Source organism: Aphelocoma coerulescens, chromosome 23 (genome assembly GCF_041296385.1).
Source record: "Aphelocoma coerulescens isolate FSJ_1873_10779 chromosome 23, UR_Acoe_1.0, whole genome shotgun sequence".
Lineage (NCBI taxonomy): Eukaryota > Metazoa > Chordata > Aves > Passeriformes > Corvidae > Aphelocoma > Aphelocoma coerulescens.
The window spans coordinates 4,853,356-4,877,357 of record NC_091036.1 but is presented as its reverse complement, the minus strand read 5'-3'; the positions used below and the strand labels follow the sequence as shown (position 1 = coordinate 4,877,357).

Below are 24,002 nucleotides of genomic sequence, written 5' to 3'. Positions count from 1 at the left end.
AAGGTTTGTTTATCCTGGTGTCTTCCAAACTTGATGCAAAGACTTCCTGGATCAAACCTCAGGAACCCAGGGCTGAGTGATGCATGGGATTCTGTGCCACAGCTCCGACTCCAAAATCCCGGCTGGGTCCTGCTCCAGCCCCTCCCTCGGGACAGCAGGAGCTGCTCCTCATGCTTTGAGAGAACAGCACGAGGTGGGAACGCTTTGACAGCCTAAATTCCTGTGGCTTTTCCACCGATTCCTGGAATGGCCCTGCCAGGATCACACACCTGGGCTCGTTGTGGGAATGATGCTCCTGGGGTTTATGATGTTACTGACAAGTCGAGGCACAGGGTCGGGATTTGCACTTCCTGGGAAGGACGGGTCTGGGAGGTGGCGGGACACGGGATGGGAAAAGGATGCTCTGCCCGGTTCTATGGATTTAGATGGAGCAGGGCCCACGGGGAATTCCTGCCCTGCTCCTGCCTGGCGACTCTCAGGGCACCTCAGGAGTTGACCGTACAGCGGCCCATACAAGAACTGGTTCACAGCGCTTCCTCTTCGACCCGGCCGCACAAAATGAGTCAAAAAAAAAAAAAAAAAAAAAAAAAGGGGAAAACCCACGACATAAATATTTGTGGCAACGGCGCAGCGGGAGGCGCGGGCGGGCGGGCAGCGCTCCGCCGCTCCCCAGCCCCGGCTGGGCCCCCCCGCTGTCCCGAGCGGAGCCCCCCGGCCCCCCGGCTCCTCCCGCTCCCCGCGGGCCCCAAGATGGCGGCGGGGCCGGCGGGCGCCGCCTTTGTTGCGCGCGGGGCCGGGCGGCGGCGGCGCGTGCGCGCGGCGTGAGGGGCGTGAGGCGGCTGCGGCACCGGCCCCGGCCCTGCCCGGCCTCGGCCCCCGGCACGGCCCTGCCCCGGCCCCCGGCTCGGAGCGGCGCCCGCGTGGATGGGATGGAAGCGGGACCCTCGGGAGCAGGTACCGCCGGCGGGGGATGGGGCGGGGATGGGGCGGGAGGGGGGGGTCGGAGCGCTGCGCGCCCGGGAGCGCCGAGAGGGCGGCGGGGGGCGAAAGGGATGAGGCCGGTGGAACGGGGGGCGGGAGTGCGGCGGGGGCCGGGGGAGCTGTACCGTGTGGGGATCGTGGGGCGGGGGGGCCGCGCTGGAGGGATGTGCGGAGGGGACCGCGGCGGGTGGCGATGGATGTGGCGGCGGCGCGGGATGTGCGGGGGCGATGCCGAGGATCGGGGGATGTCGGAGGCGCGGGGGGGGGGGTCTGAGCAGCGGGGGTGCGGGGGGGAACTGCGGGTCCGCCGGGCAGGCGCGTCCCCCGGGTGTCCGGAGAGCAGCAGCGGTGCGGACGCAGGGGAGGGGGCGATGGAGGGACCCGCGGAAATCCCGCAGGAGGGGGCACAGGGCCGGGGTCACGTCCAGCCGCAGGTCCCCACAGCGCGGAGCGAGCCCTGCGCAAGGGGCCTGTTGTGCACAAAGCAGCAGCAGCATCCCCCCGGCTCCCCATCCTTTCCTCCAGGTGCCATTCCATCCCCCCGACCTCCCACCGCATCCATCCCCCCAGCTCCCAGGTGCCATTCTACTCCCCTCTCTGCCATTCCACCGCCCCAGCTGCCATTTTATCCCCCCCAGCTCCCGTTTCATCTCCCCGCTCCCCATCCATCCCCCAGCTGCCCGTTCCCCGAGTTCAGGGAGCGGGGCTCAGGCTGGAGCTGGCGCGAGGCCGGCGACGCCGTGTGCCGTGACAGCACGAAGCGTCTCCTCTCCCCGTGCCAGGGCATGCGCGGAGCCGGGGCTGAGCGTGGCCCCGCGGGGCCGAGCTCCAGAGCCGCGCTGTCCCCCCGTGTTCCCCCGTGTCCCCCCGTGTCCCCTGCCCCAGCCTCCGCACGCCGGGCTGGGGACGGGAGCAGCTGGCAGTGCCCTTCGTGCCGAGCTGCTCCGCGGGGGTTTGGAGAGCCATTCCCTAGGCCGTCGCATCGGCAGCCTCTCGCTCCTGTGTCTGGCCTGAGCATCGCCAACTTGCGCTGCTGAGTCGCAGAAGGATTTTGGTGCCTAAAATGAGGCAGAAGGAGGGATGGGGTGCTGGAGACGCGGGTCACTGCCCTGCTCAGGCACGGGCCGATGGGGATGGGGAGCTGCTGCCCTTCCGAAGGGGCAGGGCAATGGGATCGGCAGTCGCTGCCCTGCCACCTCTCTTGCGCTGGTGGGTTTGTCACCCGCCGTAAAACATCAGCCTGGTGAGATTTTGACATAAACCTTCTGAGTGTTTGCAAACTTCAGTCCTTTCTTACGATATTTACTTTAAGTGTGGCACAGAAATCTCCCTGTGTCTGCTTTACCTTCTGGCTGCCGGCGCTTTGTGTTTGGGCTGATTTATGGCCTCTGGAAGCCGTGATTTGGCGGCACCACGGACTTTGCCGGTGCCCAGGCGCGATAGCAGCACTGCTGCTTCAGGGCCACACAGATAACGCCGCCGGACACCCTCCTACCCCAGCCTGAACTGATGCTCTTAAGGTGCTTTAAAAGAATCTCTTGTGTTGGGATGGGGATGCACTCGGTGGACAGGTTTGGGCTTCAGTCCCTGGGCCTGTGGGGGCTGCACTGGGAGCAGGGCTCTGATGCTGCACCCTTGGGAGTTTCCTCTTCTGTCCCCAAATTTGGCTGGGGGTATCTGCTCCCACCCCATTTGCCCTGTGGGCAGGGGACACATGAACCCCATGTCATCAGAGCTGCTGTGAATCCTGCCCTGCTTTGGCACCCCTCTGCTTGTGCCAGCCCCTGGGTATGAGGTGAGCCTTGCGTGCGAGCTCTGATGATGCTGTGGCTTATCAGGGCAATAAAGCAGAAACTGGCATGTGCCTGGATATGCCCAACATGGAGATGCCTGGAAAGGCAGCGGGAAAACCCAGGACATCTGACCCACAGTCAGCACTCAGGAAGGCACACACATGCAGTGGTTTTAAAAACTAAGCTTATTTTCCTCCAACTTATAGTTTTCTTTATCCCTTGCAAACTTCCTAAAGGCTGCTAATCTCAACCGTTGTCTTCCTGTGCTGAACCTTGCAAAAACCCCAAAGCTGCTCTGGCTGTTGGGGCTCCTTTATCTTCAGGAAACACGAAATTGCGTATGCCTGCTTCTGGGATGGGATTAGACCGAGAAACAAAGCCAGGAGAAGCACCTTGCCTGGAGACACAGCACGGATGGTTTATCTCTAAACACTCTCTGCAGCCTCTCCCTAAACCCTGGGAAGAACAAAACACAGACAAGTTATTAAGATGGCAGACGCGAGAAGGAAGCCAAATCAGGCAGAGAAGCTGCTCCTTGGGGAGGGTGATCCGCACGGAGCCACGGGCGGGTTTAGCCTTCTCTCCAGGAGCCGGTGGCTCTGCGGGGCCGCGGTGGGACATGGAGAGGAGCCAGCGTTGCCTTTGTCCTGTCCCTCCGGCACTGGGGGCCGGCTTTGTCTGCGACTCCCGGCTCTGTGTGTCCCTGGCTGCTGCCTGGGCAGTGCAGGAGCAGCGGGAGACCCCGCACGGCTGGCAGGGGGTGTCAGCCTCTGCCCAGCCCAGGCGCCTTTAGCGGGGACCCCAGGGTCACCGTGCCATGTCACGCAGCCTGGAAGTGCCACTTGGTGTGCTCAGAAGGGGTGCTGGCACTTGCTGTGCTGGTGCTTCTCAAACCCCATCAGGGGGATGGAAAACAGAGCTGCTGGACAGCTGAGGCCAGCTTGGCAGGACCCTCACGGGTCGGCTCATGATTGAGCCGTGTCCGCACCGCTGGCATCACCGCACCACTGGCATCACCACGCCGCTCTCTCGAGGCAGAGCAGCTGGAGTACAGCCCCTGCATGCGGGTGTGATGGAGCTGGCACTGCTCTTGCTGCTGTTCCTTGTGCTCTGTCGCAGCACCCACAGCTTCACACTCTTGCCCAGCTCAGCCTGCGGGACTGCGTGTCCCAGGGTGCAGGGACACCCCTCTTGGCCAGGCAGGTTTATAGCTTGCACTGTAGGGTGTCACCTGTGATTTCCAGGTGGGAAGCACAGCAGTGTCCTTTGCAATGTTTAGTGTGAGGATACAAAGAACTCAGCTGCTTTCGGGTGTCAGTACTGTAGTAAAACAGTTTAGAAGAGCCCGTTTTGGCTCATCTTTTGCATGCAGCCACCCCAGTGCGGGGTAGGAGCAGAGCTTGGACAGCTCAGCCTTGCCCTCTGCAGCCAGGCTCTGGTGCACAGACAGGTTGAATGCTGAGCTCTGATGGCTGCAGACGGAGCCTCTGTCCCGTGTGTGCATCACCTGCTGACACTCAATTTGGTGTCAAACCAAAAAGTGCCTGCAGTTGCATGGCCCTGGTAGTACTCAGTACACTTGGGAAGGAACGGTGGCAATGTCTGGGTTGGCGGAGCCGAGATGGGGCTTTTTGAAGTCTTGGCTGTGTGGGATGGCATTGGTCACTGCTTAGAGCCGGTGGTTTTAGAGGTGTAGAGCCTGGAGATTGGGAATGCCAATTGCTCACCCCCTGCCAGCAGCTGCCTTTCCCACTGGTGCTGCCCCTTGCTTTGCTCCCCGACAGGGATTTCACTTCTCAGGGGGGTTCTGGGGTAGTTCAGGATGGGAGATGTCTCAGGGTGAGGATGGACCACGCTGCGTGTCCGGTGGCATTTGTTGTGCTGCGGACCTGTCTGCACCTCTCCGGTTCCCGGCTGTATTTTGGCGGGTGGGTGTGTGGAGAGGGGGCCGGCGCGGACCCGCCGCCGCCGCAATAAAACTCCCTTTTGTCTGGGCCCCGTTCCCGCGGCCCCTCGGCTGAATGCGGCGCTGGAGAGGATTTCAATGACATGGTAATTTCATGCCGTCCCACCGGCGGCTTCGCCCGGCGAAGGCAGCTGTTGGGCAGCCGGTCCTGTTCCCCAGCTGTTACAATAATGAACAGATACAAAGCTTATTCCAGCGCTAATTACCTCAAACTTGCTTTCACCTCGGTGGCACTGCCCTCGCCGCCGTCTCTGCCCGCGGTACCCGGCGCAAGGGCGGCGATGCTCCCGCCGCCGGCGCGTCCCCAGGGCACGGCTTTGTGTGCGAAAGTCTGTGATTCCTCCCAGGCCGCGGAATTTCTAATGGCAGCGGATTTCATCCCGCTCACTGGCCGCATTGTGCTGCAGGAACAACACTCGCCCTGCAGCCCCCGGCCCCGGCGCCCGCATTTACATGACAAAGTGGGAGCCTGTGCAGCTTTGCCATGGAGAGTCGAGGTATGCAGGAGCCAAACCCCCCTATGCAGGAGCCCCCTATTTCCATGCACTTTGGGTAGCTTTTTAACGAGGCTTCTTCTTGCTGGCTCCTTTTCCTTTGCCCTGAGCCGGCTTCAGGCATGAGGTGTCTGGGGATGACAGTCGAGCTGCCCGGGATTCCCTGGCAGCATCCTCGGAGCCAAGAGGAGGGTGGCTTTCACTGAAGCAAATCATGGAGGGACCCTGAGCGCCCCGGGGCAGGAATGTGGCATGTGAAAGGATGAACCTAGCCTTCCTATTCACCAAAGAGTTTTGGGGTCTCTCCCACCTGCTCTGAAGCAGCCAAGGCCAGGTGAGAGCCCAGCTCACATGCTGGAGGTGCTGCCTAGGCAGCTGCTTTGGCTTGTCACATTCAGGGACTGTGTGTTGTGGTCACCAAAATAAAACCCTCTGAGTCAGCCCAGGGGTGAACTTGCCCATCCTTCATGCTGTTCCTGGTCCTGCCCTGGTCTTTGCAGAGCATCTCCTGTGCCGTTAGGTGCTGCTCCCTCTGGCCACACTGCCCATTTATCTTACCCTGCGTTTGTTGTATCTTCTGTGTCCCATCAAAATTCTGAGCCAACTTTTGTGTTGCTGGAGGCTGGCTCCTTCCTTCACCTGTGATTCATGAGCCTAATGAGTGGGGTGTTATGTTCATGAAGCATTTGGGGATTCTCTGGCAAGAGGGTTTGCATGGCAAAGCCTCTCATTTTGGAGTGACCAAAGCAGTGCCCAGTGTGGGATTGGTATGGGATGAATTGGTCACACCTCTGCAACTCCTGCCAGCCCCAAACTGGCTTCAGCTTCTCTTGGGCACCCAAGTGCCACTGAGCAGCTGTCAAGCTGTGGCCACTGCCCTGTGTTTCCTGCATCTGCAGGGTTACCATGGGTACATGGAGTTGCAGTCCTGCTCACACATGGCTGCCGGGATTGTCTGGGGAGTGAGATGATCCAGAGGAGGCGAATTTGCTTGTGCTGGTATTGATGTGGCTGCAGGAAAGGCAGGGGAGAGCTGCTGTCCCCCATCAGATCTTGCAGGTGGGTGGCATGATTCCCCACTCAAACTCAGGGGCTGGAGGCTCCAGCAGCACTGGCAAATACCTCTTTGCTTGTGAGCCATGATTTAAGAATGCATCAGCTCACAGCCAGGGAGCTGGCCACTGCCAAGAAATGTTGATCATGTGGAGACATGACTTATACCGGGAGCAGCTCATCTGAAAATCAGTTCCTTCAAACAAGCTGCTCCCGAAGCGCAGTGCAGATGCTTTTTGGGGGTGGCTGCCAGTCACCCTGTCTTGGGGCAGCTGCAGGTGCCTGCAGGGTCTGAGCCCCGCAGTGGACTCAGGGATCCCCACCTTGCTCCAAGTCCTGTGCTGCCATGTCCAAGGAGCTGCTGGGGCCAGGTTAGCCTAGGCTTGGGGCTCCCAGTGGGTTTTGGATCTCTTGAGCTCCTGTCTCAGGGCAGAAGCAGGAGCAGATGTTGGAGCATTAACTTCTGGAGTTCATCCCCTGGATGCTCACAAGAGTTTTCCCATCCCCTCAGTGTCCTGCAGCACTGGTGGCCTTCCATCAGCAGGAAAAGTCTTGCAGAGTTTGGGTGCAAAAGTAAAAGGAAAATTTGAAGCTTAGTTTGCTGCTCTTCTGTTTTTCTGCTTCTGATATTTTTAGCCTGGAATGGAAATATGGATTTAAAAAGAAAGTGGATGGGAGAAAGGGGTGCTAAAAGTACCATGTGTTCAGGAGCTTGAATTGGAGCTGGGTTGCTGTCTGTGGGCCGATGTGGACAGTTGGCCGCGCAGATGGAGCACTCTGAATACCCCCACGCTCGCTCCCTGCGCTGGCCCAGCTGGCTCAGACCTCGTGGGGTTTGAGGAACAAATAGAAGCTGCAGACTGGGAGGGGTAGAGATGGGCAAAGTGGGGATGGGGCAGGGAAGGCAGAGCTCACCTTGGAGAGCAGCGGGGTGGAATAATTCCTTGGCAATATTTTAAGATACGTTTGAGTCCGAGGGTGCTGTTGATTTAGAAATGCAGCTCAGTCCTGTAGCCATGTGCTGGTACCATCCTGTATCTCCAGAGCTTCATAAGTGAGTCTGTGTAATGGGAATTGTGGAAAAACTAATATTTCCCTCTTTACAGGTCCCCACACTGCTTCAAGTGGGGATTTGGGATGGGTTTGGGTTTGTTTTGGGTTTTTTTTTGCAAAACCCAGCAGTTCAAGAACTGTGTAGTGCAGATGGAATAATGTGTTTCCTGTTTCTTGTGGCATCCTCCCTCCAGCAGTGAGTCGGAATTTGCTGGGGAATGGAGGGGAAAGGCATGAGTCTGTATGTCTGTGCTGACAGAGTATCCAGGGAATTGCATCCCCTTGGAAAGGGGCAGACCTGCAGCTCCGTGACAGTGAAGCTGGTGCTGCTCTCCCGTCAGAGGTGACAGTGCTGGAGCTTGTGCCGAGGGAGTTGGTGTGGCTGCTGTGGCCTGGCACTGCCCTTCAACAGCTCGGCTGGCACCAGTGCTTCCCGGATGGTGCCCGGGGAAGCTGCTCCCTGGTGTGCTGCTCTGAATTCTGCCACTGCCACCTCCTGCCAGGAGGAGGAGTAGTGGGAGACCTTCCAGTTCAGGATGTGGTGATGGAGAGCACTGTGACTCTGTGAGATGTCTGTCTGTCTGTCTGTCTGGGCATGGGGTCCCTCCCAGCCCCGCTGACCCGTGCTCTCTCCCACAGCTGCAGGCGCATACCTGCCCCCCTTGCAGCAGGTGTTTCAAGCACCGCGTCGGCCCGGGATAGGAACTGTCGGGAAGCCCATCAAGCTCTTGGCCAACTACTTTGAAGTGGACATTCCCAAGATCGATGTGTATCATTATGAAGTGGATATCAAACCCGATAAATGTCCACGCAGAGTCAACAGGTAAGGCAAGTATTAGAGGTTTTGGCACTTGTTCCCTGCTTCCAGTTTCCTTGTGGAGGCTCCATAAGTGCCTGTCTCTCTTTTTCCAGTAGAAGCCATTAGGGTGACCATGATGGCAGGGGTCACAGCAGTGGCAGGGGTCATGGCACGGCATGATGTCCACAGGTGGCTGGACCCCCCAGCCGTGTTTGTGCAGCAGTGCTCATTCCTGGCCTGGGAGTGTCAGGGGTCCAGAGCCTCAGCACAGTCCCTGCTGCTCTGAAGCAGCTGTGCTATTTTGGCAACAATCCCTGATTCAAAAATAGCGAGCCCAGACCTCAGGCCGTCATGTACTTTTCTTTTCTTTGTTTTCCTTTTTGATGTGCTCTTCGCTGCCTGTCCCCTCCTCCCCTCGCAGCCCGGGGAGCTCTGTGCCCCGAGGGCCAGCGAGCAGATGCTGCATGTGCTTTCAGCATCAAGTCACACTCCGGCAGCTCCAGCCACTGTGTGTTCCCTTGTGCCATGTACACTCCTGCCAAAGCCAACGTACTGAGCTATGGGACAAGGCACGTGGCTGCTTGTGCAGGGGCTTTCCTGCCCCAGGGGTCTTAGCTCTGTTCTCAGTTGCCCCAGGAAGGGAGGCTGGGGTGGACTGGACAGGTTGCAGAAGGTATCAGGCTGTAAAGAAAGTGACAAAACAAACCTCTCTCTTCTCTCCTCCTTCCCCTCTACCTTGCCTGCATAGGGAAGTCGTGGAGTACATGGTGCAGCACTTCAAACCCCAGATCTTTGGTGACCGAAAACCAGTCTATGATGGGAAGAAGAACATTTACACTGTCACAGCCTTACCCATTGGGAACGAGCGGGTAAGAGGGGGCAGTGACCCCCGTGTGGGCACTGTGACCTCCCTCCTGCCTGGGAAAGACCAGCAGAAAATGACCCTGCCTCATCCCTCTGGGGATGCCATGGTCACTGTCCCTTCCCTCCTGCACCCAGGTTGACTTTGAGGTGACAATCCCAGGGGAAGGCAAGGACAGGATATTTAAGGTCTCTATCAAATGGATGGCCATTGTGAGCTGGCGCATGCTGCACGAGGCCCTGGTCAGCGGGCAGATCCCTGTCCCGCTGGAGTCCGTCCAGGCGCTGGATGTTGCCATGAGGCACCTGGCTTCCATGAGGTACCTGCACTGAGGGACAATGGGGCTGTGCCAGGGAGGGGAGGGGACTGCTGCCCTTGGCAGGCTGTTGTGGCTGGGACTGGCCTTGACAGTCGTTGGAGGAGGCGGCTGTGCCAGCCATGTCCTTGGGTGCTGCTGCAAAAGAAACAGAGGAGGTGATGCAGCTGGCAGGATGAGTGCCAGCTCGGGGGTCTGGGAGTGCTGCTGTGGGCCCAGTGTGTGCCACTGACATGGTTTGCCCTGGTTCACAGGTACACTCCAGTCGGCCGGTCCTTCTTCTCCCCCCCTGAAGGCTACTACCACCCCCTGGGAGGGGGCAGGGAGGTCTGGTTCGGTTTCCACCAGTCAGTCCGGCCTGCCATGTGGAAGATGATGCTCAACATCGATGGTGACGTTATTTCTCATGCTGGGGAGCTGCAGTGGCGGGGCTGGGTGTGTTTGGGAAGGCTGGTTGAGAGCAGAGACACATCGTGGTGTCTGTCCCACAGTGTCGGCCACTGCCTTCTACAAAGCCCAGCCTGTCATTGAGTTCATGTGTGAGGTGCTGGACATCCGGAACATTGACGAGCAGCCCAAGCCCCTGACGGACTCGCAGAGAGTGCGTTTCACCAAGGAGATCAAAGGTAGAGCCCCTGGGGAGCACTGGGACCTGTCCCCTGATGCTGACTGTGGCTTGTGTCCCACCCAGTCCCTGATCACGGTGGGGTTACAGGGGTTGCACATTTTCAATGTCTTCTGAGGCACCATTCCCTCCCTCATGCTGTTGTTGGGGTGTCTGCAAGCAGGGAATTAGTTAAGGAAGCTGTTGTCAGTGTCCCAGGGAAGTTGGGCAGAGGGGAATTGCTCCTACCTTCGCCATGACTGTGCCATGTCTCCCTGTCTAACATCAGGTCTGAAGGTGGAGGTGACCCACTGTGGGCAGATGAAGAGGAAATACCGTGTGTGTAACGTTACCCGACGGCCAGCCAGCCACCAGACGTAAGGCGGGTGGGCAGATGCCCTTGGAAAAATCCGCGCTGTTCTCCTTGTTAACAGCTGCTGGTGTCATTAGTGAGAGCTGGATGGGAAGCTGCAGTCTTTGATGGCAAAAAGAGAGGTGTCTGGGGCTCTGCAGCCCTGTGCCATGTGTGGAGTGGGATGCAGGGAGATGGGAGCACAGAGGATGCTGTGTCTGGCAGGCAGAGCGCGGCGGCGGGCGGGAGCTGACGTGCCAGGAATTGTCCTAGTTTTTACCTCCGGGTTTGGTTTTCTTCATTCTTAAAATAGTCACTACCAGAGCAGAGACTTTGTCAGGGGCTAACATGAGTGTCTGCCTTGGAATTTTTTGTGTGTGCCTGGTAGCAGGCTGGGCCTGGGCACCCCTCAGTGTCTCCTGTGCACCAGCATCCTTGGGTCATAGCCCTGGGATTAGTGAGCGCAGGAGGAATGTGGCACCTCGCTGATGTAGTCAACCTGGCTGTCCTATAATTTTGGTTCTATAAAGAATATCAGGTTAATTCTGCATTTTCATGGAGCTCTTTATGGAGCTGGGAGCAGCTGGTGCTGGCTGAGGATGGGTATTGCTCTCCAGCTGCGGTGTCTCCTGCAGCCAGGAAGTTTGATTTTTTTTCCCTTCTGTTTTTGAAGGGAAATGTTTCCCTCCTGCTTCTTTCTGCCCACCCTGCAACTGCTGTCCTGTACGTGGAGAGGCCATTTAGCCTTTTCCTGGAGCTCTGTTCAGCTCCCAGGGAGGACACCAGTCACAGAAGCTCTCCTGAGTGCCAGTGTGCTGTATTTTTGTGCCCTACCATGGCATGTGTGGCACGTCCTGCAATAAACATTTGCCCTGATTAGCTGGATTAGTGAGGGAGAGCTTTATTTAGGGACCTCAGTCCCACACTGGGATAAGAGTATTCCTGACTCCGTTTCTGAAAATACCACTGTTGTGCTTTTTATTTTGTTGTATGGCAGCTCAGGGTGGGAACCTGGCAGCTCCCTCTTCCCAGCCACAGTACATAGTGCCTGAGGTCTGGAAGTGTCTGTTCTGAGTAGGTGCATCCCTCATGTCCTGCCTCTGCCAGGTTCCCACTGCAGCTGGAGAGTGGTCAGACAGTGGAGTGCACAGTGGCTCAGTACTTCAAGCAGAAATACAACCTGCAGCTGAAATACCCTCACCTGCCCTGTCTCCAGGTTGGCCAGGAGCAGAAACACACGTACCTTCCCTTGGAGGTGAGTGTTGGCACCTGTGGTTTGGGGCTGTGCTCAGCTGTGGTCCCCCATGTCTTACCTGTCCCCAACACATGGCTGCTGTCTGTCCCCTCCCATGCAGGTGTGTAACATCGTGGCAGGCCAGCGGTGTATCAAGAAGCTCACGGACAATCAAACGTCAACCATGATAAAAGCAACAGCCAGGTCTGCCCCAGACAGGCAGGAGGAAATCAGTCGCCTGGTACGTGACACCAAGTCCCTGGAGGGGACGAGGTTGGGGCTGTGGCACTGATGGCAGGTTATGGCATCATGTCTGTGATGGACCTTGCTGTGGTCCTGCTCCTCAGCTGCTCTGCACTGGAGAGCTGTGACCTGCTGAGAAGATGTTGGTGAGGTTAATGGCAGGGTGTTATCCCCCTCTTCCCACTGAATCCCTGGGCAGAGGTGCCTGTGTGTACATAATGGACACTGGCACAGGGGAGCCTGGCTCAAAGTGACCATGGAAATGCATGTGCAGAAAATTCAGGCCCTCGCACTGATGGAACCTGACCCAAAGGAAGCTGGAACTAAAAATGGGAAACAAACTAAAGTCATGGCCCTGGCTGTAGGTGTATGTGGGGCTGTGTGTGGTGGGGCTGCAGTGCAAGAACTCTGTCTGTGCCTGGCCACTGGTTAACGGGCCTGTTGTTCCCCAAACGTGTGTCTGGGCTTTTGAAGCCAGGGACATTTGGTATTCCTTCTGGGACTCTTGATGAGTTTCTTGCCAGCCTGAACCTTTATGTTGAAATCTTAAATCCCAGGAGCAGGCTGTCCTGTTAGTTGCATTGGTTAGTGTGTTTCAAAACCAGGTCCCCGTGGGTCAGTTTGCAGGAGAGGGTTTGGGCCTCAATGGTGATCTGCTCGTCCTCCCCCGACAGAGCTGCTCCACCTGCAGCTCTATGGAGAACAGGGCTTCAGGTGCCCACATTTCCTGGCCAGCTGCAGCTGCCTGGCATGCAGCAGTTGGTCTCCCTCTCATGGCCGTTCCTTCCCTCTTGCAGATGAAGAATGCCAGCTACAACCTGGATCCATACATTCAGGAGTTTGGGATCAAGGTGAAGGATGATATGACGGAGGTGACAGGGCGGGTCCTGCCGGCTCCCATCCTGCAGTATGGAGGCCGGGTAAGTGGGGCTGCCCTTGCCTGGGCTGAGCTGCACTGTGCAGGGAGATGCTGTCACACCTAGAAACACTGTTTCTGAGCAAAAGTTGTGTTACCTTCCTGTTAAGAGCTGGAATGTTTTATCGAAGTGCCTTGGGTTTGTGGTTTTTGGGTTTTTTGCAATATAACTGGTCTGAAAGTTATAGCCAAGAGTCATTGGTGATGAGATGAAGAGGAGAGACGTGCTCAGGGTAGGGCAGCTCGGGTGAATTTTCTGTCACTGCTGAGGAGCTGAGGCTGTGGATTGCCCATCACCAGGGAGTCAGCTCCAGCTCCAGCACTGGGACAGGGAGCACAGCCCCAGCCCATGCGGGGGCTCTGGGGCTGCGGGGCCGGGCAGGCTGCGGCCGCGCTCTGACCGTCTGTTTGCCTTGCAGAACCGGGCCATTGCAACTCCCAACCAGGGCGTGTGGGACATGCGAGGGAAGCAGTTCTACAACGGCATTGAGATCAAAGTCTGGGCCATTGCCTGCTTTGCCCCGCAGAAGCAGTGTCGAGAGGAGGTGCTGAAGTAAGGAAAGGGGCAGCCCATGCGGGTGGGGGAAGCCAGAGGGGCCGTGGCTCCAGGGACAGCCCCGCTGCTGCTCACAGCCAGGGGCTGCATGTCCGGTATTGCCAGTGCTGGAGCTGCAGGGAGCTCCACTGCTTGTGGTACCAATCTGATGTGGGGTGTCCAGTTCCTGTTGCTTTTGGTTTATCCAGAGAGCCTAACTGTTTGTCCCAGCTGCCAATGGTCCCTAAGTCATCACAAAGCTGCCAGGTTGGAGTGAATACCTGTGAGCTGTCAGTCAGGCTCTCCTCTATCTACTCTTTGCATTGGGGAGCTGCAGTATTGGGAGCTGAAACTCCCAGCTCTAAACCTGTATTGAACTCTTCTAAGACTGAATCTCCCCAGAGAGAAGGGGTTCTGAGGATTAAAAGTTTCCTCAATAATCTGAAATTATGTAATTCATGTAGGAAGCATCCTAATTTCCTATGGGTTATTACAGAGAAGTTTTGGGCTTTCTGAAAAGCTTTGGTAGCTTAGAGAATATGTTTCTTTAGCAAAGTGACACAGCAGGAGCAGTTTATTTAATTTAGGGAAATGGTCACTTTGGTTTTGGATTCTGCTGGGGCCTCAGGTTTCTCCTGACTGAGAGTGGATGCATTAAGGTGAGTGCTTTGTGTGTCTCTTCTGGGTGTTTGGCATGGTCAGTGTCTGGGGTTTGGAAGAGCTCAGTGTCCATGTCTGCGGTACGTGGGCGCAGATGGGAGTGACACCGCACTCCTCTCGTGATCCCTTTGCAGCAGAGCTGTGAGCCCTGTGTTCCCTCTGGCTCTCACTGCATTAAATCAATCGTTGGCATTCCAGAAATCCAGAGTGTGGCTGAATTGTGGTAAGTGCAGGCTGGCATCAGCTTTGCAGTCACCTGGAAATCAGCTGTTGCAGGCAGCAGGTTTGTTCCCCGCTGCTCCAGCTTCCTAAGGGAGAAGGGCTCAGCTCCATTTGCATTAGAAAGAGTCAGTACATGGGTAAGAGGGCACTGAGAGGGGACAGTTCAGCCTGGTCTTGTGTTTCCTGTGCCATGCATGTGCTGGGTGCCATAGAGCCACCAAGAGGTGATATGATGGCCCTGTCTCTGTCCTGTGCTGTGGGGCTCCACGCTCGGTGGCACAGCTGCCGTGCACGAGGCCTCGGGGCTCACGGCTTCTCCTCCTGGCACAGGAACTTCACAGACCAGCTACGCAAGATCTCCAAGGATGCTGGGATGCCAATCCAGGGCCAGCCCTGCTTCTGCAAGTACGCCCAGGGTGCAGACAGCGTGGAGCCCATGTTCCGACACCTCAAGAACACCTATTCAGGGCTTCAGCTCATCATTGTCATCCTGCCAGGGAAGACGCCGGTGTACGGTGCGTCTGGGGCAAGCACAGAGAGAAGGGCTTTGCTCTGCCTCAGCAGGGCTGGCTCCTGCAGGGCTCTCTCTCCCTATTCCCAAGGGTGCTGCTGGAAGTGGTGCGGTGCTGATTGTGCTCACCTGCTTCCTCTGCCCACAGCCGAGGTGAAGCGTGTTGGGGACACTCTCCTGGGGATGGCCACGCAGTGCGTCCAGGTCAAGAATGTGGTGAAAACTTCCCCACAGACCCTTTCCAACCTCTGCCTCAAGATCAACGTCAAGCTTGGCGGGATCAACAACATCCTTGTGCCTCACCAGCGGTTCGTACGGCCCCTGCCTCTCATAGTTTTGGGGTTGTATCCCAAGTCCCTGGTGGTGCTGCCTGCCTGGCTTTACATGGAGAAGAGGGGGCCTGCATAAAGTAGCTCTTTGAAACGGGGGTTTGTAACTTGTTTCTCTTTGTTGATGTGTCCAGGCCAGCGTTGGAGGTCAGGAGATGTCCTTGATGTCATCTGCTCATCTCCATTGGGTTGTACATCACCCTGAGATGGCCTCAAAGGCTGACTGCTTGTTTTTTCTTCTCTCCCATCAGCTCTGCTGTCTTTCAGCAGCCGGTGATCTTCCTCGGAGCTGATGTCACTCACCCGCCAGCAGGAGATGGGAAGAAACCCTCGATAACGGCTGTAAGTTCACAGTTTGGTGCCCAAAAACCCTGCAGAATGCAGGAGCTGGAATGGGACTCGGGTCCATGTGTTGCTGCTGTCCCCATGATGACACTTCTCAGGGTGGGCCTGTGCCCCGTCAGACGTCTATCCCAGTCCTTGGGATTTGCAACCCGATCCCTTCCTGCCTCTCCGCAGGGAAACTGCAGTTTTTGGGAGCCGCGGGGAAACTGGCAGCTGCCACCAGATGGGGCTCGTGACGTGCCGGCCCCAAGCACGGCCCCAAGTGTGCCGGGAGTTTGGTGCTGCATGGAGTCATCCTGGGCATCCCTATCCAGCTGCAGCCCTTCAGGGACCTTTCCCCTGTTGGAGAGCTGGGGTTTGGGACATGGGGAAGCTGGGGTGACCAGGCTTCTGAGCCCTTTGTGCAGGAGGATTGTCTTCTCAAGTGAATAATGAGCATCCATGGAGTGAAGTGCTGCTCAGTGCCAGTGGAGCCAGGGACATCTTGTGCCCTCCACTGGGCTGAGAGACACTGCCCTGTGCTCATTGCCATGCAGGATAAGCACGTCAGCATTTTCCTATTAAGTTCCTAACTTTCCAGGACTCACAGCTCAGGTTTTCCTTGGCATGAAAAAGCATCTTTGGAGGAATGTTTTTTTCTTAATTAGAAGGGGTTGGGAAAGGCTTTGGGCTGTTTGCTGTAGGTGTGGGTGGGACAGAACAGTCTGTTTCCTGGCGGCAGAGCTTTACCTCTGAAAACATCTTTTGTGGTTTGTGCAGGACCACTAGGGCTTTTTTCTTAACTTTTGTGAAAGCTTTTTTGAAGCCGCATGGGAGGAAAAGGGTAGAGTCTTTGGAGCAGCTTGACCTTGTCCTTGGTGTGGACAATAGAAGTGGGTCTGTGTCTGAAACTAAAGGCACAGTTTCTATTGTACGCATTGGCTCCGGTCGAGGAGCCCCAACCCCAGAGCTCTGTTTGCCAAGCAAAAGTGAAAGTGTTGGGGAGGGCAGGGGCAGCAGATTCACACTGCTGAGGATGTGGGGTCTGTGGTGCTTCCTCTCTGCTCGAGGGACATGGGGCACACAGCGCAGTTGCTGCTGAGCGTGGGGAGTGAGGCAGCTGGGCCAGCACCTGATTCATGCTGTGCCCCTAGCCCTGTGTCACAGTCAAGCCTGGCTGCCCCTGACCTCTTGCTCTGATGTGTCTGAGGTCTGCCCTGCGCTGCAGTGGGAACTCTCTGCTCAATGGCTGCCAGGCAGTGACTCGACCCACCACGTCCTTGGGCAGCCCGTGGCCATCTGGGGCAGCCCTTGGCCATCTGGGGCAGCCCCACTCCCTCTCACTGCCGGGCAGGAGAAGTCAAGCAAGGGCAGAGCAGCAGCAGTCCCCACAGCCACGGCACTCAGTGGCACCAACCAAAGTTGTCTCACTGGAAATTCCCATAAATGTTGCAAAGGACATGGCAGAGTGTGACATCAGATGTGGCCATGACCAGGGGTGTCCCTTTTGGGCACTGATTGCCTGTACAGTATTTGCTGTCCCATCCGATCTGTGAGTTCAGGTGCTCTCCCCATGGCCAGCTGTGCGTGGAGGAAGCAGGTGGAGGCTGGGAATGTCCCGCATCCCCTCTGTCCTTCCTGGTGTAAGACATGGGCTTGGCCTGTCTGTCGCTGCAGGTTGTGGGCAGCATGGATGCCCACCCAAGCCGGTACTGTGCCACGGTGCGCGTGCAGCGTCCTCGCCAAGAGATCATCGAGGACTTGTCCTACATGGTGAGGGAGCTCCTCATCCAGTTCTACAAATCCACACGCTTCAAGCCCACCAGGATCATCTTCTACCGCGATGGTGTTCCTGAGGGGCAGCTCCCACAGGTGAGGAACCCTCAGATCCCCGTTGGCCAGAGGAACTGCATTGGCTCTTCTGAGGTTCCTTAAGGGTGCCCAGGGACAGCTGGGTGCCAGTGTGTCCCCTCATTCTGTGTGCCCTTGTCTCTCCAGATCCTACACTATGAGCTCCTGGCGATCCGAGATGCCTGCATCAAACTGGAAAAGGATTACCAGCCTGGCATCACCTACATTGTCGTCCAGAAGAGACATCACACCCGTCTCTTCTGTGCAGACAAGAACGAGAGGGTGAGTGCTGCAGTGTGCCAGGGCTGGAGGCGGCTGATTCATCCCTGTCTGATGAAAGAGCCAGCCCTGGCTTTGCCGAGGGGAAATCTCACCACTGGCAGGAAGAGCTCGTTCTGAATGAAACGTGCTGCTCAGTGGACTCCTGCAGCCACATGGATTAGTCTGCTTCTAGAACCCCAGCCAGCTGTTTGCTGTTATTATGAGTTACTGGGTGCTGATGATCCTGGTGACTCTTGAAATAGCCTCTGTCAGCTTGAAAACATCTGTTGTTTTGGTGATAGCTGGAGTTGCTGACGTGACAGGCTGAATAACCCGTTGCTTGCTCACAGCTTGTTCATATGTACTCTGCAGTAACATTGATTGCTGTCACTATTCCTAGATTTCATCTGAATTTAATGGTTAGATTGAGTCTAACCAGGCTACTCCACATGAGCAGAAAGATTTAATCTTTGGAACTAAGGGCAGTTTTTGATCAGGATGTAAAAGCCCCAGTATCTTGTGGCACAGGCTCCAGCACGTACTCTGCAGGGATCCCTGGAGTTTTGCTCACTTAATCCTCATCTCTGTAGTAGGATGGGCCCCTGCCCAGCCCTCACCCTGCTGCTCTCTTTTCCATGCTGTTGGCTATGTCTCCATGTCATGCCTGGTGTTAATGCCTGAAAAAAATGCAAGCAAGCCTGTTTGGGCAGGGAGCAGAGTAGGATGAGCTGCTTCTGTTCCCCCTGAATGGGCACAGAGACTGTCTCTGCATCTCAAACTGAGATGGGGACCCTCCACCATGGCCCTGGGGCAGGGCAGCTGTGTTAGTGATGGTGCTCTTGGCAACTGGAAATAACCAAACTCTGCAATGCTTGGATCTCTTTCTATTCCCTGCAGATTGGAAAGAGTGGGAACATCCCAGCAGGAACCACAGTGGATACCAACATCACCCACCCCTTTGAGTTTGACTTCTACCTGTGCAGTCATGCAGGCATTCAGGTACTGTGCTGCAGTGCTGGCTCTTGGGATGCTTCTGGGTTTTTTGGCTGCTGTTGCAGACTGTGCTCTCGTGCATTTGTCCTGTTCCTGTCACAGCCTCCCTCTAGCATGGAGACGTGGGCAGTTGGATTTGAGGATAGTTGGATCTGAGCTGCCACTGCGGTGGCTTGGCAAGCAGGTGCCAGGTCTGTGCTGCTGCTGCTGCACTGTGTGGCACGTACTCGGTTACTCTCCTGGAGCCAAGGGTCTCTCCTAAGAGGTTTTGCTCCTTCAGAGCGGCCAAGTCAGCAGCTTGTAGGCTGGTGTCTGAGCATGCTGGCCTTGCCAGGGCACCTCGTCGTCAGCAGGGACCTGCTGTCTGGCCTTGGGCGGGAGAGCCAGGCCAGCCATCCCTGCCTGCTCTGCAGCTGCCTGGCTGCAGGCAGCCAAGATTAGTCAGAAACCGGACTGGAAAAACTGCACTCGTGTAATCTGCAGCTGCTTTCAGAAGGGAGGCTGCTCGGCTTCCCCTCCCCTGCACAGACAGCGGGAGCTGGCCCGGCTCAGTGGGGAGGCAGTGGGGGATGCAGTGGGCTGTGTGGCACAGAGGGAACAGGCAGCAGAATTAGTGCTGCTTTGCACCTTGGTGCCAAGGGCTTTCCTGCCACACTGTGTAGGGTTCTCACAGCAGGGAAGCACAGGCATCTCTCCTGCCCAGGCTGGCTGACAGATCATTTGGATCAGGGAGGGGATGATGGGGATGAGAGGCAGCTGCATCCAGGTGCAGGCAGCACCCCTCACGCTGGCCCCCTCCTTCTCAGGGCACGAGCCGGCCGTCCCACTACTACGTGCTCTGGGATGACAACCGGTTCACGGCGGACGAGCTGCAGATCCTCACGTACCAGCTGTGCCATACCTACGTGCGCTGCACCCGCTCTGTCTCCATCCCAGCCCCGGCCTATTATGCCCGGCTGGTGGCGTTCCGGGCGCGGTACCATCTCGTGGACAAGGAGCATGACAGGTGAGGGGCACAGCCTGTGGCTCTGGGAGGGCAGAGCCAGGCGTGGGCAGGGGACCTTGATGTTTCAAAGTGCCTGTGTCCAAGAGTGCTGCAGCAGAGCCTTTCCAGGGGAAGATCTGCAGGTAGCTGCAGCCTCGTAAGGCCCAGCACAGCGGGAATGGGGATAATGGAGGGTTAAATCCTATTCTGAGCTCATCCTGGGCTTGTGGGAGCATCTCTGGGGTGTCTGAGTATTTCCAGCTGCCTCAAGGTGCTGGAATCTCTGCAGTCCAGGCGTGGTCACCGGCGTGCACAGCATCCCTGTGCACTGCAGTGAGGTGACTTCCTGTGCTGCCAGCACTCAGCTGATCCTCATCTCCAGGGGATTTTCTCAGCATTCCTGGGGGAAAAATATGAAATAATTATTCAGTGATTTCCTTGATTTTCAGTGGCGAGGGCAGCCATATATCTGGACAGAGCAACGGCAGAGACCCCCAGGCCTTGGCGAAGGCTGTGCAGGTTCATCAGGACACTTTACGTACCATGTACTTTGCTTGAAAGCCTAACTTTTGTTACCTCACTCAAGAAAGCTTTCAGATTTGTAGGAGCCATACAAAAAAGGAAGCATTGGGACACCTTGTTTTTTTTTTCCAATGAGAAATCACTGCAGGGCAGGCAGCGTCAACTCGAGGCAGGAGACCAGCACCATGGGACAGAACGATCCAACACCTTTGTAGGATTGGAAGAGACTGATGATGATGATGATGATGATGATTATTTTTTTAATTTTTTCTGGCTTTGCAAAATTTTGACCTGACCAAACACATGAAGGCATTCAAGGGAAGGGATAAAACTCCCGGGAGGCGGAAGCAGGTTTTCATTTTTAAGATGCAATACTAGAGACTTCTGACTGTGAACTGGCGGCTTTGGTCCTCCGTTGCCCACCAGGCGCTGGTAGGTATTTTTTGTGGGGGTTGGGGGGAGGGGATTTTTAGAGCCTTAAAACAGAAGACTAGATTTATAAAACTAATATTTTAGATTATGAGATGCTTTAATGGGTTGAGGGAAAAAAAAAAAACCAACTAGTTTATAGGAGAATTGTAACACTAACAGTTCCCCACCCCCAAGTAATTCCCCCCGGATAATGTAAGGCACCCTAGCACTTAGCTCAGAACTGAAAACTGTCTTCCTCGTGTTACAAGCTAGTCAGCTGCTGCCGCTCGAAGCAACAGTCACAGACTTTTCCATGGGTGAGTGCCTTACTATGATGCTGCAAAATTTCAATGTTTTTAATCTTGTAAGGAAACTAGTAATCTTGTCTTGATGGTGGTCCATATTTCCATCAGAAGGAGTTAATTTCTATGGTCCTCAGTTGCAGTTTGTGTCAGATCACGACCTCACGGTGGTTAAACCCCATTGAAAGATGTGCACTTTCATACAGGACACGTTTAATGGCTGCTGACCCATTGTTGTTTCCAATGTACTACTTGTTATTTAAAACTGTTTCTGACAAATGGGGGCATCTCCATCCCATGAGGACAGAAAGCGCTATCCATTTTTTTCTTTCTTTTTTTTCCCCCCTGAATTTTTATGATGGACACCGGGATTTTTTTACTAAACATTATTTTTATACTATATTGAGTCTGTTGCCAAAATCCACAAGTCATTAACATTCTCAGAGTTTACATCCCTGCACTTCCTGAAGCTGTGTGTGTTCACGCCGCAGCTCTCCAACGTTTCTGTCTGATGAGTGCTGCCGACTGCAGCCCGTGCTGTGCCAGGTGCTCTACAGCACCCGTTGCCCGTGTGCATTTGGCACGTGTCTGCCCGGGCCGGCTGCTTTCCCACCTACCACATCCCCACCTCCAGCACCTCCAGGCTCTCACCCTCTCTGCTGCTAGGTTTTGCTGCTCTTTGTGTCATGGTATCACTGCTCTCATGCCCAGGGTTTTTATTCTGAAAGCACACCAGCTTGTTCCTTAGAATGATGAAATCCTTGTTGTTGTCATGGGAGAAACCCCTGATTTGTGCTTGTACCAGGAAAACAGCCTTTTTCCCCACAGGAACCTGGTCACTGCTTTTCAGACCCATTTTGCTGCACAGTGACCGTACGTACGCACGGTGGCGGGGCTGTGGTGGCAGCTCAGTACCAATATCATCCAGGCACATTATCTGGGGTTTTTTCTGTGAAAGTGTTCACAGCGCTTCCTTCAAGAGACAAACGAGGCGCACGCTCCTGCCACGCTCTGAGGGGAAGAGCTCTGGTATCATTTTCCTGCCGAACGCGTTTCCCAGGCGGCCCCACGCGAGCGCTGCCCCTGGCCCGCGCGCGGACAGAAGCACATCTACACCTCTTTGGTTTGTACTTTCTGACGTTGAAACTTGCCTTGCCTTCATGAAAACGACACCGGTCATGTTGGCCCATTGAGCTGTCCTAATCCCGGGAATTCACTCTTCCCATTTTCTTTTGGGGCAACGTGTTTGTGAACAGTGAAGACATCACTATGCTATGCAAACTAAGTGCTGAGCCCACTGATGTCACATTTGGTGAAGATCCTACGTTTAGCACAGTCCTGTTTTTCCTCAAGACCACAGTGTTTGGTTCTTATCCTCCTTTGCACCTTGTGTCAACCTCTACTGCTGTATATCCTCAAGGTGGGGAGGAGACCGGGAACTATCCGTGGTCAGTAGGTAGGGAACTCTTAGGAAGGCTTTTAGAGCGTAGGGAACACATCAACACTAAGTGTCAACATGAGAAGCCTACATTCCTCTACACAAGTGCCTGCATAGTGACACCAATCAGCACCTCCATCTCATCCTCCGAACTCTGGCTTGTGTTCATTGAAAGCAAAACGATCTCAGAGGGGCTGTTCCCGCTCACCTGGTGTTAGAAAGCTCCTCATTAAGAATAAAATCGGGGTCAAGGTCAAGGTTCTCTCTGCAAATCAGTTTGTTCACCAGCATTACACCGGAACGCGCCTGGCTGCTGCTCTGCAGCAAGGGGCAAAGGTATTTTGGTTCCTCGTTTTTATTTTAGTGTTTTAGTTGGGTCTAGAATTCTGAAATGTCTTTTAGTAGCTGTGGCATAGCACATGCCATTTTTAACCATTTGAAAAGAGATAGTGTGGGCATTTACAGAAACAGCTTGTTGCTCTGTAACAATTTTTTTTAACCTTGAGACTTGAAATGTAAAACGGACCTTTAAGATTTGCACTCATTTGTAAGGTGGCTGTTCATAGAAAACTATGAATGAAGACTTGCTGATGTAGCACCTACTTTTAACAGCAATTTTAACTACACAAAAGCTTCACAGCTTCTGAAACTCTCAGCTGTTGACTTGCAGATCGTGTTCTGCCCTTGTTTCACCCTCTGCATTGGGTTTTCATGGTTTTGGATAAACAAAAAAGCCAAACTCAGTAGCTGCTGTGCCCTTTTAAACCCTGTTTCCACTTTGAAGAAGTTTAGAGAGGTTGGAGTGACCCGCATGTTTTCTATACCGGACTATGCACCGTACCCTCTCCGCACTCCGGCATCGGCATTTCTCCCCTTCTCTTGTCCGAGATGCAAACGAGTAGCTGCATGTTGAGGTGCGTTTTGCTGCCTGTAGCGGATAGGTGTTACCCCAGGTACATATCAGGATCCGTAGTTAGCCACAAACCCCACACGGGCATCCCAGTCAGCTCCGAGTCTCTGCCTTCTCCATGCGCACGAGTTCCATCTGCGACTGGAAGCGTCGCCGAGTGCATGCAGTTCTGTGGGAAGAGGAGTAGCTTTCATTTACCTGTTGAATGCTGTTGTTTCCCTTATCTCACATCTGAACAGAACGGGGCGGGAGGGCTGCTCTGCCCTCTCCCCACAGCTTCCAGGGCAGTCGGGGTGTTGTGGGATCGCACACGTACGACCCGATGTCTCAGTGTCCAACAGCCCAAGCATCCAGCGTTGCCTCGCGGAAGGTTTTCTTCTTGGAAAATCAGTGTGAAATAAAAGAATGTGATTGTTTCAGGAAGGGAAGCCAGACAGCAAGAGAGCAATAAACAAGTGAAATTCATATCTTGCCTGAGTGATTTGCACTTCAATAGTTGTGAAAGAAAATTTCCAGGACTCCAGTGCTTTTGTGTTCGATTTCCAGCCCCTTTCGTACCTCCTTTCTACGAGCAAGTGTGGGACTGTACATAGGGTGTTTACAGGACGCTCCGTTTGGGTTGTTATTTTTCTTGTGGGTTTTTTTTGCTCTAGCTTGAACTCTGTATGGTCCATTTGTTAAATAGCCGTGAACAGTTGATGTACAGTACTTACTAAACAAGCAGCAGCATAAAACTTATTTTATTAAGAAAATATGGCTTATATTTTAAAGGTTGAATATCAATTTTTTTTTTGTATGTGTGGAATTAAGACTGGTGAAGAGTAACAAAATCCTTGGATTAGGCCAAAAGAAAATACTGTAAGATCCTAACCACCTCTTTATTAAAGAAAGCAGTATGATTAAAGAGCTCCAGAACATTGTATTTATATTGGATTTGATTTAATTGCCTTTGTGGATTTTTTTTTTTTTTGCCTTGGTCCTGATTTTTGCTTGCAACTTCGACTTTGCAGTCCCAAGTGTCTGTTACCCTGTAACTGTTGGCAGAAGACCTAAATAAAAGCAATGTGAATATGTCGGGGTGA

General features: G+C 54.9%; 1 protein-coding gene across 2 annotated transcripts; it reads left to right on the top strand.

Moving 5' to 3' along the window:
• The first annotated feature begins 835 nt into the window (after positions 1 to 835).
• On the top strand, positions 836 to 24,002 carry LOC138121900 (protein argonaute-1). 2 transcript variants are annotated; one of them, XM_069035888.1, is made up of 19 exons: positions 836 to 954; positions 7,980 to 8,163; positions 8,888 to 9,008; positions 9,139 to 9,320; positions 9,572 to 9,708; positions 9,809 to 9,943; positions 10,211 to 10,298; positions 11,381 to 11,528; positions 11,629 to 11,748; positions 12,548 to 12,670; positions 13,086 to 13,219; positions 14,414 to 14,598; positions 14,743 to 14,902; positions 15,175 to 15,265; positions 16,925 to 17,119; positions 17,246 to 17,380; positions 18,257 to 18,358; positions 19,159 to 19,358; positions 19,787 to 24,002. In XM_069035888.1, exons 1-19 carry the CDS (start codon positions 930 to 932, stop codon positions 19,893 to 19,895), a joined length of 2,574 nt encoding a protein of 857 aa, XP_068891989.1. In that variant the 5' UTR covers positions 836 to 929; the 3' UTR covers positions 19,896 to 24,002. The 2 variants fall into 2 exon arrangements, 1 of the variants encoding a protein (XP_068891989.1); XR_011156292.1 differs by lacking the exons at positions 836 to 954; positions 7,980 to 8,163; positions 8,888 to 9,008; positions 9,139 to 9,320 and having other exon boundaries at positions 9,585 to 9,708; positions 19,787 to 20,291; positions 21,531 to 24,002.

Bases quoted from the DNA above. Each gene is read 5' to 3' on its own strand.
- LOC138121900 (XM_069035888.1), top strand. From the start codon at position 930: ATGGAAGCGGGACCCTCGGGAGCAG. The intron at 9,321-9,571 runs GTACCTGCACTG...CCTGGTTCACAG, and splicing joins AGGCACCTGGCTTCCATGAG to GTACACTCCAGTCGGCCGGT. The intron at 11,529-11,628 runs GTGAGTGTTGGC...CCTCCCATGCAG, and splicing joins ACACGTACCTTCCCTTGGAG to GTGTGTAACATCGTGGCAGG.